This window comes from Malus domestica, chromosome 01, assembly GCF_042453785.1.
Source record: "Malus domestica chromosome 01, GDT2T_hap1".
Classification (NCBI taxonomy): Eukaryota; Viridiplantae; Streptophyta; class Magnoliopsida; order Rosales; family Rosaceae; genus Malus; species Malus domestica.
Genome location: NC_091661.1, coordinates 15,120,824 through 15,139,426, shown reverse-complemented (window position 1 = coordinate 15,139,426; position 18,603 = coordinate 15,120,824). Strand labels below are relative to the sequence as shown.

The window sequence follows — 18,603 nt, the reverse complement described above, 5'->3', positions numbered from 1 at the left end:
AATATTTTTTAGAAAACAAAGTATTTGTCAATTTTTTTTAACTCGATTAATGTCTCAAATATTTCTCATTTGACTAATATTTTGCAAGGGTGATATATGATGTGCAACTTGAAAATTTGACGATTCAGATTGTTAAAGTTCAATATGGTATGGGTTTAACAACTAATTCCCATTTTTATTGAAAAATGGGGATCCCCTCCTTTAAAGACTGAATAATGCTAGAAAGACTAAATTCCTAGACTAAATTTGCAAACTAAATAATGTGTCACTAAAAAGATTGACCACGTTAATTAATGCTTAAGTAATAAACCATTTATCAACTTTCATGTCCTTTAACTTTCAAAATTTAGTTTAAGAATTTAATCCCCTTAGCATTATCTTTAAAGGCTTCCTATATTTCTGTGTAAGTGTTGGTGTCTGTGTATGGTGAAATTTTATTTGCAAGACACCTGTTCTTTCTCATAGGACAAATGCATTGGGAAACTCTTTTGCAAACTAATTTAGTTACAAGTTTAGTTTCGTTTATTCATAATATATTTAAGAATGCAACTTTAAAGATTTTACGTATCAAATTGGATGGATTTAATTTATTTAAATTACAAAGAAAGACATTCAAACACTACAAGACCTCAAATACAAAGATAAATTTTCTTAACTAATTAATTTACAAGTCACTTGCAAATCATATTATCTCAGGAGGTATTCATCGGAGAACTAGGGAGAAGTCCAAACAGACTCATCACTCACGTATAGGGGAGAGTATGTAAAAGTAAGTCAAGATAGCATTTCTCTGTCCATAAGCAAATGCAGTAATTATCAAATGAGCTGTACTTGATCTTTGGACTTATTTTTAATTTGCTAAGAATCCTACATATCTCTAACATCTTGACGGTCAAACAAACACAGGGTAACGACAACCAAAGGTTTATAGTCATATCCCTATATATCTTCCTGTAAACCTAGTAGCCATTAGCCTAAAAATCTTAAAAACTCCAGCAGACCGGTACGAAAAACGAACGTTGACAGCACAGCTGATGAATACGATACAAATTATAATCATGTTATATATATATATATAGCTCAATTCCAACACGTGCAGGAAACATGAACATTTTTCTTAAATCAGCTGATGCATAATAAGTTGAGTAGGTCCTGGAAATTTGAAACACGATCCATCTGAATAATACCGATAAAATTGAATGGTTGAGATCCGTATCTTTTTGTTTAATGAAAATTACAAAATTATTAATAGCTCTACTTCCCACGAATGGGAGAATTAAGCTACCTACAAGGCTACATGCCATTTGTCCATTTATTTTCATCATTTTTTCAAGAATGACGGTCTTATTCGGATTCTTTTTTTGAGGATTCTGAGAATTCTTGAATCTTGTCTGTTTATCGTACATCGTACGATTAGTTTTCGTTATGTACTATTCATATTTAATTTTAAATAAAAATATTTAAAATGATTTATGTTCATACAATATACGATAAACGTTTACAATTTAAAATTTTCTAGAATTCCCACAAAAATGATCTGAAAAAGATCCTCGTTCTTTTTTCGGGTTCCATGTCGACGTTGAAGAAATGCCAGGCAACCTGGCAAATCCATTAAACAAATGCAGGAGATCGAAGCAAGTACGGATTTGTCGTTATCTGGGTGCATGACCATTTGGCATTACATTTTTGGCCAACGTGTTTTATGGGTCAAGATTCTCGTCAGATTTTCTTTATGAGGGTTTCCGAGATTCATAAATCGTGTTCATTCATCGTATATCGTGCTGTTAAAAATTATTTTAAATATTTTTATTTAAAAAAAATAATATTTTAACAAAAACTGATCGCATAATATACGATGAACAGATAAAATTTACAAATAGCTACGATTCTCACCGAAAGATCCGGAGAGCATCCTGTTGGGTGTTTTATTAGGTGTCTGAGAGCCCACCATCACCCTTATCCTTTGGTGGCAACTTTGCTGTGTTGCTGGGTTACTTGGGGTGTCCTTCAATCGACCTAACCCTACATGCATACTACACGACTAGGGATGTGCCTTATATGTTAAGGTTACTGTGGCCCCTTGATTCTTAGAGCATCCCAATGACAGGTTTTATATGATGCTGAAAAAATGGTAGATATAACTCATTTTAAAGTTGTTATTCAGTATTATAATTTGGTGGTATTCCTCTTCGTTTAGAAATAGGAGGTCTTATGTTCGAATCTCGTGAATAGAGAATTTGATATCAAATTAGGCTGTCTATTGTGTGGTTTAGCCAAATTCCCCTTTCCTTAAGTGTAAAAATATCGATGTATTAAAAAAATAAAAATAAAAAAATAAAACTCATTTTAAAGTTTCGATGAATCTTGAAGACTCTAAAAAAAAAATCTTTTCAATGAAGGTCTATATATCTTTTGGACTCAAGGGCTATATATTTCTTTATGTAGTAATTTGATTACACGTTAAATTTATTTTTGTTTTAACTTTTCTTAAGTCGATTTTAGACGTGTTATCTTAAAAAAAAAAATTATGAGCTTTTCAACATAAAACAAAATCCAAATTCTAACAAAGTTAGATTGCATCACTTATGCACCGTTGGATTAGGTTATCTCATCTCAATCTCATCCATTGGTTTATTTATGTTTTTGGTTTATGTCTAAACTACCAATGTTAAATTTCATCACTTTTTTTTTTATAAACTTTTCAACCTAAAAAAATTAAACACAAAGTACAACATTTTTTTCTTAAACAACGCCACAAAGTAATATTGTTGTCCCAGCTTGATTTTTCCCAACAATTGGATCTTCACTAATCACAATCCATGCTCGACGTAGTGCTACATCTTCCTCAATTGAGTAATTTGTGTCTTTTTGTGATTTTTCCACCATTGGTGGAAAAGGATGAAATAGACAAAAAAAAAATAGTTACAAATAACAAATTTGGCAAATGAAACAAAAATTGAGAAGTTTGTGAATGATACACGTTCTTTAAGAAAAATTATGTCATATTTATATTAAGGGTGATGCTAGGGAGACTAAATTTGTAGATAAAATTTGCAAACTAAATGATGTGTCACCAATAAAAATAAGCACGTTTATTAATGGTTAAGTAATAATTCAATCATCAACTTCCATGTCATTTAGTTTACAAAGTCTTATTTACAAATTTAGTGTCTCTAGCGTTAGCCTTAATTTATATGTGAAGAAAAAAAAGAATAACAAAAAAAAAGTTCTATCCGTTGAAAATAATGGAGCCGTTGCTGTAACAAACTATCCGTTGAAATCATGTATTTGAAATTAGGAAATATATTAGATAGCTTTTAGGATTCGAAACTGCTAATTAATGCGAAAGGGTTCACATTTATAAACCAAAAATCTAGGTTCCCATATAAATAACATTCATTCTCCACTGTGAATAAGTAGTCATTTGTAATCATTTAAAATTGTAGTCATTCTTTTTCTCTATAAATGAGTTTTTGAGATGAGTAGTTATTCTTTCTAAGATGTATTACAGTTTGATGTGTATACAACTCTCAGTTGGTACAACAAGTAAATGTCTCGCATTATCACAAACCTAATACATATATTTGTAATGTGAAGCGATTTATGCACACTTGTCTTTCTACTTCTCGAATACTCTCTTTATTTCTAACTTAATTTTACTGTGATTTATACAATACAAGATTTAAAAAATGCACGGAAATCACTTTCCTATATGAAATTGAGCTATATGACTATGACTATAACTGAGAAAATATATATTGAACAATAATAAGCCTCTCTTTAGTTACTACACTGGAAGCTCCTCAAAACAATATTGTAGTAGAGTTACAAACCAACTCTTAATATTTTTTTATCCGCCAGTATTGTAATTTTGAGCTAAAATCTCTTACTTATAAGTAGAAGAAAAAAAACGATTAAAATGTAGTACTAGTGCCAACTAGCTCTTATTCAGTCACATGTTTCAAATTTCCCTTTTTATATTGAATCCAAAAACAAAAGCACAATGGAGCGAAATTTATGGCATAATTTAAGAATCTTTGTGCACAATTTCATGGCAGTAAGCATACTGATCCATTAAGTTAAGTGTATCATCAATCAATAAAATCAAATGACATAAGAATCAAAGGAAAACTAATGAAAAAGGTTTGAAAACTTTGAGTTTTAATGATAAGGACAAAATAAAGGGTAAAGTGAATAGTACCAAGATTGACTTTTTAGTGTAAAAATGTGGTTTTTCGTTAAAGTAAACAGTACCGGGAGCTTTTCGTTAAAGTTCCCAAGAATCAATGTATAAAAATCAAAAGGCAGAAGAATCAATATATAAAAATAAGCATGAACAACAAATCAAATACATAGTATGTCATGATTCATTAATCTCCCAAATGCATGTGCAAAAGCTCAGTGTCAGTGTGCCATGAATTCAATGAATGTATCCTTCCCAATTGCATGTGTGTATACAGTAGCTGATTCAGAATTTTGACATCGGAGATCCTAATGTAAAAAGTTAAAAAAAAATTGGACGAAAAGAACATTGAGAAATTAAAAAATTACACTCTTTATTTATAAATCATGGTAAAAACAACATTACCTATTACAAAGTCTACCTAAATGTCTTTTTTAGCCAAGTCATAAAGCTTTACTATACTTTATGGAGAAAGAAAATAAAACTGGTTGTTCTTAAAATAATGATAAGAAATTTTCTCTATTATCTTATCTAAATAAAAGGTCAACTTCTTGGGCTTTATCACTTTTAAGTCCATTGGGAATGCTAGCCCATATTAGGTGAGGGTCATGTTATGTGAAACGGTCCATTCCATTTAATCTCTATTAATTAATGAAATCCTCTTTGTCAACTAAAAGATTATGAAAAAACTACTTAATTTTCTATCACACAAAAAAAAAAAATGATGGGCAATAATGAAATTTCACAAGTCCAAATTTTACAGTTTTTTATTAAAACATCGCCTACAGGTGATGTTAAAATACCTCCAATATTTAAAAAAAAAATAAAAAATACCGAAAACAAAAACCTCCCACGTTATCTCTCTCCCCCTCTCCTCATTTTCTAAAATAATATGTTCATACACACAAAGTGTGTAAGCAAATGCTAGTATTAATAAGATGAAGTAAGAAACAACGAGGAAGAACCAAGAAAACAAGAGTGTCAACATGGGCCTTCTTCCTTGCGGCAAAGGTTATGCAACCTCACGTCTCCTCGATGGATGCATCATGCACCCGAATTTTGACTTAACTAACTATGTGTCGTCTAACAAAATAAACAGAGTGTTGGACGGAACCCGTATATAACCCTAGACGTAGGTCGGACTCTCCATCGAAACATTTGGAGGGTCCCTGAAGAACCTCCATAGGTGTTTTCCGGCCTCCAGAGGATCTTTGGGACCACCTTGTCCTTCTATGGATCCGCATCTGTGTGTATCACCCATATACTGAAGATGCGTAGGCATGTTCGGAGGATCGTTTGGTAAATTCATAAAGTTTAATCTGTTTATGTTTTTGGGAACAAGTAGCTGAACAACATGCTTACTTAAACGCACTTCCGTTCTGCACTCTTCCTTTTTGCCTTCTGGTACAGAGCTCCGTTAAGAAAGAAAAGTCACCGAAAACACAAGAAAAAGTGTGTTGGCCACAAAAATGCCGTATTGATCGAAAAACAAAGAAATGGCCGGTGTCCCATGAGTTAGAAGATCAACAGAAAGGATCGCATTTTAAAAAGACATTACTATATCCCCAGGTCTTTGGACCCTGCATGATTATAGAGACAATGCAGCACTATAGCAGAAACGCTGTCCGCGACAAAGTGTTCAATCTTCCACCATTATCATGACAAAAATGAAGATCAATAAATCGGAAGGAACCACGTTGATGCTGCTCAAGACATTCAGGACTTGCATCAAGCTAATCAATCAATTCAATGCTGTTCACCACATAGCATTCAAACAGACATCTATTAACCGAAAACTACTGTACAATATGCAACATGCGCTAACATGCAACACTAAAGAACATATAAATCAGACCATTAAAGATGACGGAGACATTTTCAGAGTTCGGAGAAAAGCTCACAAACCTGCATTGAGAAACCAACATGTATTTTCATACCACACATCTCTGTCTGTCCACAAGCACCAAGCAGACCACTCTTACGTCAACAGTTTTCAGATTCAGCACACCCTGGACATCTCACAAAAAGAGTCTGGACCAAACTTTGATCTCTGTTTACCACAACGACTTGGAGTATATACTCTGCTTCACAATTTCTCCCAGCCCTGATAAACCATACATGAACAATTTTGAAACATCACTGACTGCATTGAAGGAGAGTCGTTTTGAGTTACAAAGCTTTTTGTCCTCCAGACAACAACCAACTACAAGACATGCCTAAATTATAATTAAGAGAATTGACCTTAAACTGATATCTAAGAAGCAAAGTTCTAAAATACAATCAGATAACTACTAAAAAAGGTTAAGAATGTAAGAGTCGAGCAAAATGGGGAATCAGACAAACTTTGTAATACATCAAATCAGTCTCCCTCCTCAAGTCCAAATCTCTGTGCCACAGATGCAATCATTTACAACAACCGAAATGAATCAGTTCTCCTGAGTCCAGATCTTCACTGTCTTGTCATTCCCAAGTGCACCAGAAGCAATTATGTTCTTAGTTGGGTGACATGATACTGATATAACGGTGTCAATGTGACCTTCCAATTTCTGAACTACCTTCCTGCTTTGCAATTCCCACAAGTACAAACAATTATCTTCAGAACCACTTACAATGTATATCCCATTTGTCACAGAAAATGCAGAAGAAATGCAGAATCTCGAGCTCTTGTGACCGGTGTAAGTCTTTAGACATTTCCCAGTTGAAAAGTTCCAGAGCCTCTGCAGACACAAGATAGAAATTCCAGATCAGCTGCATGCAATAATTACTTCCGGAAAATGAATATAGTGCTCAGTTGCTCACGTTTTTCTTCTTTATTTTTTTGTTTCATAAAAGAAAATGAAGATATAGGAGAGAGGGAAGGCCCGGAAGGGTAGAGAAGAAAGAGATGACATGAGATGGGAATATTTGCCTCTCCCTTCCCCACTCCCTCTCGAAAAAGTAGAAGGGTAGAGAAGAAAGAGATGACTTGAGACGGGAATATTTGCCTCCCCCTTCCTCGCTTCCTCTCTAAAAAGTAAAAAGGTTGGTGAATGTGCATGTAATAATAACCGTTCCAGTCTATCAAATTGATTTAACATAGTCAATTGTTCTCCCTATTGTACTTTCATGCATACAACATCATAACCAAAGGATAAACCCACTTGTTTGTGTTCAAATCATGCACAGGGAACATACCAAAAATTGCAAAAGGAAATGGACAGAAAACCAAAAAGTACCAGAAATGTGGCGAAGAATGTCAAAAAAAGAGGGAGCATTACCAATTCACCACAGGAAATACCCATATGCCCTAAATCAGTTTTCCAAGGAAAATTTATTGAACCTACAATCTAGTTCAAGCTGCATTGTTAAAAAAAGCACGCAAAAAGCAGTAAAGCCCGATCTGTCGGATGCTGAAAGCAATGCGTCAAATGTGGCATCAACAGATAAACCTGGCCGAAAGAACTAGTTCAGATGTTTCAGAACCAATTATCAGGCATTTCACCTATAAATAAATAACATCATACGAAAAGGTTGGAAACTTGAGTAAGAACAAGTAGGACGGAATTAATATTTTGTCATGAGTCCCCTCCTAACGTCTACTTTCCACTACCCAATTAACAGAGTTCTAATCAGTATTTAGCCTCCACCACCATGAATTTTGAAGCTCTCAATGAGCATCGATAGCGAATTCAAACAAAGCCATTCAAATTAAACACGATAATCATAAATTACGAAAAACAAGAAGAAATGGGGATTGGGATTTTACCAGAGTGTCATCCAAAGTGCCAACAAGAATGTACTTTCCATTAGGCGCAAACTTAACAAACGAAACCGGAGGATTCTCATCGTCAATCAATGTCTTGGTGCAGTGGCCAGTGGAGGCATCCCAGGTCCTGCACAACCCATCGTAGCTGCTCGAAACGATAACCGAGCCATCCCGATTGAAATCAACGGCGGTGACAGGGTCGGAGTGAGCCGGCAAAACCTTCAAGCATTTCCCGGTCTTGACATCCCAAATACGCACCGTTTCGTCGAAGGAACCGGAGACGACCATATTGGACTGAGGGTTGAAGTTGGCGCAGAAGACGTAGTTGGTGTGGCCATGGAGGGTCTTGATGGTTTGGCCGGTGGCGACGTCCCAGAGGCGGAGGGTCTTGTCGTCGGAGGCGGAGACCATGAAGCGAGAGTCGGCGGAGAAGGCGAGATCGGAGACGCCCTGGGAGTGGCCTTCGAAGGTCTGGGCGGCGGAGATGGTGGGAGTGGAGGAGTCATCGGGGAAGGAAAGGGAGTAGGTGCGGATGGTCTTGTCGGCGGAAGCGGAACCGAGGAGGCGGCCGTCGGAGGAGAATTTGACACCGGAGATGGCGCTCTTGTGGCCCGTTAAGGTTTCGAAGAGGGTGTAGGGTTTGAAGGTCTTGGATGGTTCCTTCGACATTGGCGATTTGATTTGGTTTAGGTTGCTGATTTTGGGGGGTTTGGGTTTTCCGGGGTTTTAGGATTTTCGGAGGGATAACAGCATATATATAGCTCAAGTGCTCATGCGGATGGTTCCTGTCAAAGGTAAAACTTTCTTCTAAACAAGTCTGATGGCGTGCCACCCGTTTTTATTCTCTTTAATTTATTATATTTTGTCCTTTTGATCAACCCCTCTTGGAAGTTTAGCTTTTTAAATACTTTTACATTTTGGAATTTTCTCCAAGTCATCAAATCTGTCAAGAGTGAGTTACGGGTCCTTTTCCTACAGTGAATTACAAATCCAAGGGTAAGGAACCGGATTCCCTTCGGATTCAATAAAATTGAGCATGCTGAGCAAGCGATCTAAATCGTTGAAATTTGATCCAATAATTACAAATAGAAGACCTTCTAAAAGTTATAATAATTGTAACCTTTGGATCAAATTTCACCAGCCGGAATCGCATGCTCAGCAGGCTTAATATATATGGATCCGAAGAAGATCCGTTTCCCAAGACTAATTGTAAGTAGTACTTTAAGTATATGTTTATGAATTTAGTCTCTCTAGCATTATCTTAGTATTTAATATATTTGGAGGTTCTAGATGCTTTGAGCTAGTAAGTTTACTTGATTGTGGCCAGGTTATGGTGAAATTCTCCATAGCCTCTTTGGACCCTGAAGAGGTGGATAATTGTGGCTTGACACCAATCGTCCCCTTTTTTAAGAAAAAATAAATAAAAATAAAAAATTGTACAAAATGTCAAATTGCCATATAAGCCATCAAATATCATTTTGATTTTTAAAATTTGACATTTCTTTTAAATATGTTCTAAGGGCGAAAGGGAATGCAAATTTGTAAACTATCTATTAACAAAACTCTCTTAACAAACAAAGAGGGCTGAAAAAACAATTTCATCTTCTATTACGAAATAAAATTATGAGCTGTAATGTAATTTCGCAAAAGACAAATTTTGTTGTTTTTTCTTCTTTGCTCATTCACATGTCATCATAGCATTTCTCTCATTTTTAAATTTTAAAGAATAAAAATTTAAACCTATTTCATGTTCTTTCTCTCTGTTTTTCACGTCTCTCTCAAACTTCACTCTTCCATATATATATTAAATATATTTTTACAGTGTATATGTGTGTGGTTTCATCTTCAAACCGTTTAATTTTTTTTCAGTTGTATTTGAAGATTAGCACTATTAAAAAAAGTTACTCGAATTGAAAATCAATTAGTTATCTGAATGAATAAAATAAATGAACAACTCATTATAAGAATAAGAAATTAAACAGCTTTACTTATAAAAGTGAAGATATGTAAATACTTTTACACATTTTATGTTGGAAAAAATTGTTCATAATGATCATGTTTTTCGTATGTTATCAATTATACGATCGCGACATCATCAATTTGAATAGTTGTGCCGCCAAAGTTTGTTTATTATATTGTTAATTTTGTATCGTTACTATAAACTCGAAATTTTCTACAACAAATAACAAAAGAGCACATGTGAAAGTTATTTGAATTATCATATTGAAATTTGAGTTATAAACTCGTTTTTTTGCCTTGCTTTTGTTTAAGAATTTGTTGCTGTGTTCTTTTAGTTCTAGGTTGGTGCTAGAAGCGAAAGAGACAAATACTTACAACTTCAAAGAAATGAAACAATTAACACACAGGAAAGTTGTAATAAGTTTGATAACATATGTACACAGCACTAGCACTATATTCCGCGAGGCGGAGTTTCAGAAGACTAGGCGTACCTCTTTTAACCAACCCCTTGCATTTCTCTTCTTCCTCCTATCCAAAAACCCCCCTCTTTGCATACAGTCAGTAAAACTACTTGCCAAGTTAACCTCACAGAGACCGTAACACTACAACACACTTACATGCGGGGAACAAGATAGCGAACAAAGAACGATAAGGTTAGAGAAGGGGTAAAAACTAATTACAACAATGCTACCGAAGATTAGAAGGGAGGCCTGTGCATCAGGGTTATCTGGAACCAAAAGAAATTGGCCCTGTACAGAACGTGGGATAAATCTCAGCAGTTGAATGGGTTATACGCGTACCTTGAATTGTACCACTGTGGCCTACATATAAATCTACTTGGCTGCTACTCGTTACATCAGGAGGACCGCTGTACAGATGTAGCCTCAAAACTAGCACTCCACCAGTACAATCATTGCAAATACCTTGTTCTGCTTGGTAAAATCAACACCGAAAGAAGACGCTGGTATACAGATTTTACCATCTGCTGAAGCTTGAGTTCTCTGTCACTGGATATGATTTTTGCAAATCTTGAGGATGTTTATTGATAGTTTCAAACCACGGACTTGACCTTCCACCAACCCAGTGCTCACTACTTGTCCTCATACTCATACAGGCTGAAGGAAACTGATCATGTGACAGTAAGTAATACGAACTGTGGTGTTCCTCTCTGCAAAAAGACTCAGTCAAATCCAAATGCCCCCGGGGCAATGATCTCGGACCTAACTCTTGAGAGTGCTGAAAGGTGGAAGACGATCTTGAATACATATGCCCCATGCCACGACAAGGATAAAAAGAAGAATATTTTCCAGATTCCAAATCTGGTGATTGCTCCTTAGCAGAAAGCCCCAGATGGGGTGTCATTGTAGAGTCTTCTTCTATTGTTATTCCCTTTTTAGATGCAAGGTCCATGATCTGTCTCTCATCAAGTCCTAACCCCATAAGCAAGTCCCACATGTTTAGCAGTGCTTCCCGTTGGTTGTTAATCACTTGATCCCTCATTGCCATTTCAAACTGAAGCTCAGTATTCGCCATTCCCTATATTAATCGAAGTAAAACTGTTACGCCTAACAGAAAGTTTACCACAAATATGCAAAAATAAGAAATTGAGCTGTAGAATATATTAAATATGGTAATATCTTATGAAAACTTCTGTCATTGGCATTAGATAAGCATTTTTCTCGAGAGAACATAAAATATATGTCAATGATCTTGGTCAAGTTTTTTTTGGTCAAGAGTTTCAAATAAATGCATATTCAACTCAAAACAGTCATTTCCTAATTTATTTTGTCCAGTATATGTATATTCAGTCTGGGTTTAATCAACTCACCAAGAGCCTGTATTGACTAAGAATACGCAAGTACGTTTTATTTCCATTGTTACCAATGGCCTCCTCAATCATATTTTGAAGATTGCATCGATGCTTCTCATTTGCTTCGATTTCCTACAAAAAGTAGAGTTGGCAACTTGGCAATAAAATCAAAAGCTGATAAAAGTTGTATTTTTTTTTTTGTGAGTTTGATTACAGCTGAGATATTACCATATGGTAATTAACACCAGCTTCATCATTGTCCCGGATGTTATCCAAAATAACTTGTCGCCTCGTTCGCATGGCATCTAAAATTTCACCATCGTTTCCAATAGCCTGTAACACAGTAAAGGTACTCAAGAATTAGTTTATATTATCAGAAAAAATTTATCTCAAAAATTTTCAATAATCATATCATATTCAGTTCCCCAATAAAGTAAATAAATGCAAGAAAGTTAACATTATTTCATCTCCACATCTGGTTGAAGCTACAAAACCTCTTTACAAAACAAGAAAAGTGGGAACGAAAAGGAATTATAGTCCATAACAAAGTCGTTTCTCGGGAATGTCATGGCTTTTATTCTGAGCAAAAAATCTGAACTAATTTAATTGAGATGAATTGTGGGCGCTACAAGACAATGTGCAGAATGCAAACTCTTTTCAATAAAACTGCATTGTATGCGGGACCTTCTAACCTGTTGTTTTGCTATAGCATCATCAAGATGTTGGAGTTCAATCCGGTTACGAAGATTGGTTTCCTCAAGCTCAAATGATGCCTTCTGTAAGTTTATCCTTTCCTGAACATTTTCACTGGTTTCATGGCTCAAAATATTCAACCACGAAAGTTCATCGTCTGCAGCCTTTTCAACAGGTTTGACACTTAGCTGTGATTCCTTTTCAGCTAGTTCTTCTCTCAATTGACAAACCTCAATCTGCAGTCCGAAATAGGTTATCTTCCAAGAAAATAAAAGTTGTAAATAAAATCTTATAGATGAAACCAATTCAACCACTTACCTGAAGACTGTCAATCATTTGTTGGTAGTCTGATACATGGGTATCAATAGTGCCAATGTTTTTCTGTGAATTAAACATGATTGTTCTTAGAATTTCAGTGCATATATAAAAGTACAAGTCTAGCCAGTGATACATGATTACAAGAAAAGAAATTTTCTGCAAATCCGAAAAATTCGTGCATAGAAGAAACCCATATGAAGACAAAATTGGTAGTTCGACAAAGGCAATATGCAGCATAGACAAATCACTCAACAAAGAACCACATGCTAGTATGCAACATAAGTGGAAAGCTAAACCACAATGCCTTTTTGAAGTTCTTAATTTCTTAATAGCGTACTACAATTGAGATCATGACGGATTAGTAGATTAATCAATCTCAGAATGAAAACTGAATATTAATTGTCTTCAATGTCGAAATGGACTACTACTTAATCATGTTTTGATGATCCAAATTGAATGCCTTCATGCATATTTGGCTCTCACCTGGATGTGTGTCTTTATCTCCTTTGCTCGATCAGCATATTTCAAGGTATTCACAGTGTGATGATATTGACTGTCCAAAGGGGTTACAGTAGCAACCATGATAGTTTGAGAATTGCCACTCAAACCATCTTTAAGTATTCGTGTCAATTTGCTGCAAAACTAATAACATTAACTACAGTAGCAGGAAGCTAACTACAGCAGCAGGGAGGACTTCAGGATAAAAATTACAATCATATACCTATTACGGTAAGGAACATAAGCAAGACCCTTCTTTTTCTGTTTCCCAAGTGCATTTATGCAGTTTGCTAAAGCAAGAAGTGATCGGTTAATATTTGCTCCATCCCTTAACTTTTGGCCTCCACTGTTTGTTTCCGAAGCTCGTTCGCTACCAGCAAGATCCACAAGTGCGAGTTTTCCTCGCATTACTTGATTACGATACTTGTTTCTCTGTTTCCTTTTTACTTTTATTTCCAGCACTGCATGTGATCTGGTAAACAGGAAAAACTTTGTATGAAAATTAAGGTTACACGGTTACACTTTACTTTCAAAATGTAGTGTGGTTTTGCTGGTTTTGGTGGAACTATGAAAAAAACGATAGCACCTATTACTTTAAATGCTTTTTACTAGTATTGTAACTTCTGTGATCTGCATTCAATTGTAAAATATTCTCAACTTTTGAAAATAAACTCCACACAGAATTTTTCTATTTGATGTAGTACATTTTAATAGTTGAATTGTGAATTTCTGTTTGAAACGAATCATACGCAAGTATAACCAAGACATCTGACAACAGAAGAATTCACAGAACCTATTGAACAGGCACCTAAACCTAATAAAGCTATACAGTTGTTGGTATCTAAGGTATGGTAGAATCTGTAATAGAAGGTTTAGGCATATGAAATTGGAAAATGAGTGGTTTCTATGTACAGCCTATTGTCCTAAGCATGATTAAAAGTTTAAAACTCAAATGGACAACAACGATAATGGTATGTCCACAGCACACAAATGAATTCAACCTACCGAGAAGATGTTGCATTAGCCTCTGTGCTTTCAGTTTTCCGTCGGCTATTCCCCAAGTTTAAGAGTTCAAGAATCTTATCTGCTGATTGTACCTGAATAAGTAAAACACGTCACAAAGGATGAGTAAGAACCCTTCCCAAAGTACATAATTGGTTCGACCAATTCAAGAATCACTTTCATATTAGTGCTAGAAAGAGACTCAAAAGAACTAACAAATTACTTTTAACAAAATGGAAAAATAAAAATCCGGAAAGAGATTGACAATTATTCACAGATAGTCAAACCAGATGCAAACAGATGGCTAAGTATCAACCTTGATACACCTCAGCCCAGCAACAATTACTCCTTGCTCTGGGTCCTCTCTGAGTTCCAAATGGCCAGATGACTTTTCAAGCAAATCATAGATGACCTAAATATTGTGGAAATAAAATACGAAACAATTTTTACAAAAAGAACACAGGCACTGTTAATGAATTTAATTTCTTAATAAATTGCATGTCCCACCTCATTGTAGACTTCAAGATATGAACAGGTAACTTCAAATTCAGCAGAGTTCTTGTCCTTCTTTATTAGATCAAAAATCGTATGCAGACTGAGAACCATAAGTCCTGGATCATCTTGTGTCCCAACCATCGTATAAGTTTTACCACTGAAAAAGTAAAGTGACAAAGTTCAAGACATTCTGGAGAATATTAAGTAATGGACAATGCAAATTATGAATGGTGAGATCATACACTGAAAATAAAGCATGACGACTTTACTTATACAGTTCTTTTTAATTTGCACATCTATACATTGACCTCAGAACTGAAATACATACTCCAAGGACTAGGGTTTAGTGAGGGTGAACGACTGAGTTGCATAAATGAAAATTGCCTCACTTGGTAAAGTCAATCAAAACCTTGAGAACTTGAGAGGTGAAAAAAAAAAAAAAAATAAGAATACATCGGTTTAGTACCTCCCGGTAGAACCATATGCAAACACAGTTGCATTGAGGCCGTGAACAACCCCAGATATCACGGAAGATATGCATTTTGTGTAGACATCCTGGATATATTCAAACATTGTCAAGACATATACTTTAAATACAAGCAACCAAAAAAAATATAAGAAACCATACCGAATCAAGTGTTTCAAGCAGATATATACACCATAACAAATCATGAGGAATAAAAAAGCATAAGATTCGGTAGTTGATGTACCAAATTAGAAGAAACCGGATCGAACACATGATCAAAAGAATACTTTTTTTCCTTTGTCCGGTTCTGTATTCGTTCAAGGTAGTCCTTTGACAGATCAGGATCTAACACAAGCACCTCCTACAAATAAAATTTCAAATTCCGAATAATATCATTCGGATTCCACAAATTCACATAAAATTCAAATCAAAGTATACGCCAGCCCAAACCTTATTGTCAACCACGCGAACAATGTCGCGACCGCGCTCCCTCAGCCTCAACGGCCTGCATTTCACAGCAACCTGCAGCAATGCGAGCTCGAAATCAATTACCTGAAGGCTGAAACAAGGCAAATGCAATTTCTGTGATGCTGTGAAATCTACACAGCAGCAAATACTAACAGTGAGTGTTGTAGTTTTCTTCGTCGCCGGAGCTCTAATGGTAGGCATGTTTGATCAACATCGGTTCATCTTCCGCCACCACCACCACCACCAAAACCCTAAACCCTAACAGTCGGAGCAGGTCAACGCAGCTGAATTTCTGAGTGTTAGTTTTCCACAATTCAAAAAATTAAAAAAATTCATTAAGCTTTTGAAATCGCATTTGCTCCGGATTCCTTCAAAATTCCTCTACATTTCAGCGAAACGACATTTTCTTCGGAAATCGAAGCAGAATCCAAGAGCGAGAAGACGTGGGACGAACGACTCAAAGGCTCGTTTCGGCAGTCGAGAGGGCAGGAGAGAGAAAATGACAAAATCTCTGTCAGATGAGACGGGAAATGATTCGCTGCTCTCCACGTATCTTAGTAATGTAACGTATTGCAACAAATGGGACCAGCTGGTTACCGGTCAGGGCAATTAACGCGGGTAAATGAGATGCGACTTGAGGGCACTTCCAGCGTTGGCTGGAGCTCGGGGGACAGGCCAGCAAACAGGGCCAAGAGCCCGGCCTATTGACTCCAGCGTGTGGGAGCCCGAGGGACAGGGCAAGCCTGAGCATCAGGCCTATCACGAATTGTCAGTCTGGGAGCCTGAAGGTTATCTGACACAAGGCTGACGTCAGCCAGGCATCAGTTCCTTTTTTTTATTTTTTTCTGTCAGGCACGTGCACTGCATCCGCCTGTGGGGGCGCGTCACCCGACATGTTTTCAACGAATGGAGCTCGAGGCGCAGTTTCAAATTGTTACCGTTGGGAAGCTTCCCATGGTTCGTTGGATCTCAACAGCAAGAAAATGTGGACCGTCAGATTTGCAACGGTAAAAAAAATAAAAAAAATCTTATTTAATATCAACCGTTGGATCTGAGATCAACGGTTGATATTATTCTCCTTTATAAATAAAAAAAAGTTTTAAAATTCAGAAATGTTACCGTTGTTGACACACCCCGACCCCGAATGTCCGCTAGGACTATGAATCGAGTTGTGCTAGCCGACACCTGGAAGGCAACGAAGTCATAAAACGTGATAATGCGTAAACAATGAATAAATTTAAACCTAAAAATGGCTCAATATACGAGTGCGCGGTGAGCGGATATGGACTCATTCACACGTGATACTGAGCATAAGTAAAGTATATCAAAGTAAGATAATGATTATATCCTCATAAGAAGCCACCTGTACTGAGAAGTGCCACGAATTCTCGTCGATACAGAAACTTTGCTACTAGAACCTGGAGGGGCGCAAAACAGAAAAATGTGAGTGGGCGAAAACAAGCTTAATTTATCAAAGTAATAACCTTTCACCGTAAAACCGGAATAATTTCTCAAAAAAAAAAAAGAATACATATCAATATCGAACCATACCCGGAATAGCAGAATCCAAATGTACGCCATGCCCAATATATCAACGTAATGAAATAAGTAACCCATGTGAAATAAATCCATGAAAAGTAATATGTCAGCCGGATCCACCTATTGTGGTCTGTACAACTGAACCTAGTTCATCCAATGTCCAAGTAATATGTCAGCCGGATCCACCTCTTGTGGCATGTACGACTGAACCCATAACTCATCACATATCCAAGTAATATGTCAGCTGGATCCACCTCTTGTGACCTATACAACTGAACCCATAGTTCATCACATATCCAAGTAATATGTCAACCGGATCCACCTCTTGTGGCCTGTACAATTGAACCCATAGCTCATCACATATCCCGGTAATATGTTAGCCGGATCCACCTCTTGTGGCATGTACAGCTGAACCCATAACTCATCACCTCTTGTGGCCTGTACGGCTGAACCCATAACTCATCACATATCCAAGTAATATGTCAGCCGAATCCACATCTTCTGGCCTGTACGGCTAAACCCATAGCTTATCACATATCCCTGCACATGAGTCGGAACCACCTCTAGTGGTCTGTATGACAGAACTGGGTGTAAATAAGTACGCTCAAGTGCTACAATCACGTGAAGACTGTGTGAATAATCGCAGGTCACCTTTGGAACCACCTATAGTGGTTTGTACAACAGGATTGTGCACCTATGGACTGTGCCCTGGCCACAAGCGGGAGCACTAACACTGAGGTGCAAGTTTATGAGCTCTAACTGTATTTAATATAACATATACGACTCATGAGCAACCTGTATGACAGTGTCGAAGTTGCCTATTATTGCAACCTGTACAACAAGGTCGGAGTTGCCTAAAACATAAATGTAGTCATACGATGACTCAATCATTTCAACTAATACCATAAACTCACCTGAACTTACATGTGCGTCCTGCATTCACCTTCGCACTTCAATGCATTCACAATAATTATGTGCAGGTAATGTACCTTTGGATATACCATGATGCAATCTAAAACTCAACCATATCATAGTATTTCCAAATATATACATATATATAATATGGAATAAAATGCATAAGTTGTAACGCCCTACTCCCGAACTATTTATTTTTAGGCATAATTATTAGTGATAAGCCCAATTAGACATTAGTTTAATTAACTATCATTACTTACGTTTCCTTACTTCAATTTCTTGATTCTTCACACATTGATTTATGACCAACATTTAAGGACCAAATCATAAGGTTAAATCTCACATTTTCCACCAATGTCCCTCACATTGCTCAATTCCCCAAACAAGACTATTGTCTCAATTATTGTATGGATGTATCTAACGTCTCGTTAAACTACCTACGTACCCTAAATAGGGATCAAGCCATTTGTAGTTCGCACTAGTACTTCAAAGCATTCACAGTAATTATATGT

General features: G+C 36.4%; 2 protein-coding genes across 2 annotated transcripts; both read right to left on the bottom strand.

The window, feature by feature from the left end:
* Nucleotides 1–5,947: 5,947 nt before the first annotated feature.
* Nucleotides 5,948–8,773, bottom strand: LOC103446109 (COMPASS-like H3K4 histone methylase component WDR5A). The gene is made up of 2 exons (XM_008385178.4): nt 7,929–8,773; nt 5,948–6,900 (listed from the first exon to the last, which is right to left on the bottom strand). Exons 1-2 carry the CDS (start codon nt 8,595–8,597, stop codon nt 6,610–6,612), a joined length of 960 nt encoding a protein of 319 aa, XP_008383400.2. The 5' UTR covers nt 8,598–8,773; the 3' UTR covers nt 5,948–6,609.
* A 1,492-nt stretch (nt 8,774–10,265) lies between these two features.
* On the bottom strand, nt 10,266–16,306 carry LOC103446095 (kinesin-like protein KIN-8B). The gene is made up of 14 exons (XM_008385157.4): nt 15,791–16,306; nt 15,620–15,691; nt 15,414–15,530; nt 15,170–15,258; nt 14,716–14,860; nt 14,525–14,620; nt 14,212–14,303; nt 13,430–13,678; nt 13,192–13,342; nt 12,709–12,771; nt 12,390–12,626; nt 11,926–12,030; nt 11,716–11,829; nt 10,266–11,423 (listed from the first exon to the last, which is right to left on the bottom strand). Exons 1-14 carry the CDS (start codon nt 15,836–15,838, stop codon nt 10,863–10,865), a joined length of 2,139 nt encoding a protein of 712 aa, XP_008383379.2. The 5' UTR covers nt 15,839–16,306; the 3' UTR covers nt 10,266–10,862.
* Nucleotides 16,307–18,603: the final 2,297 nt, after the last annotated feature.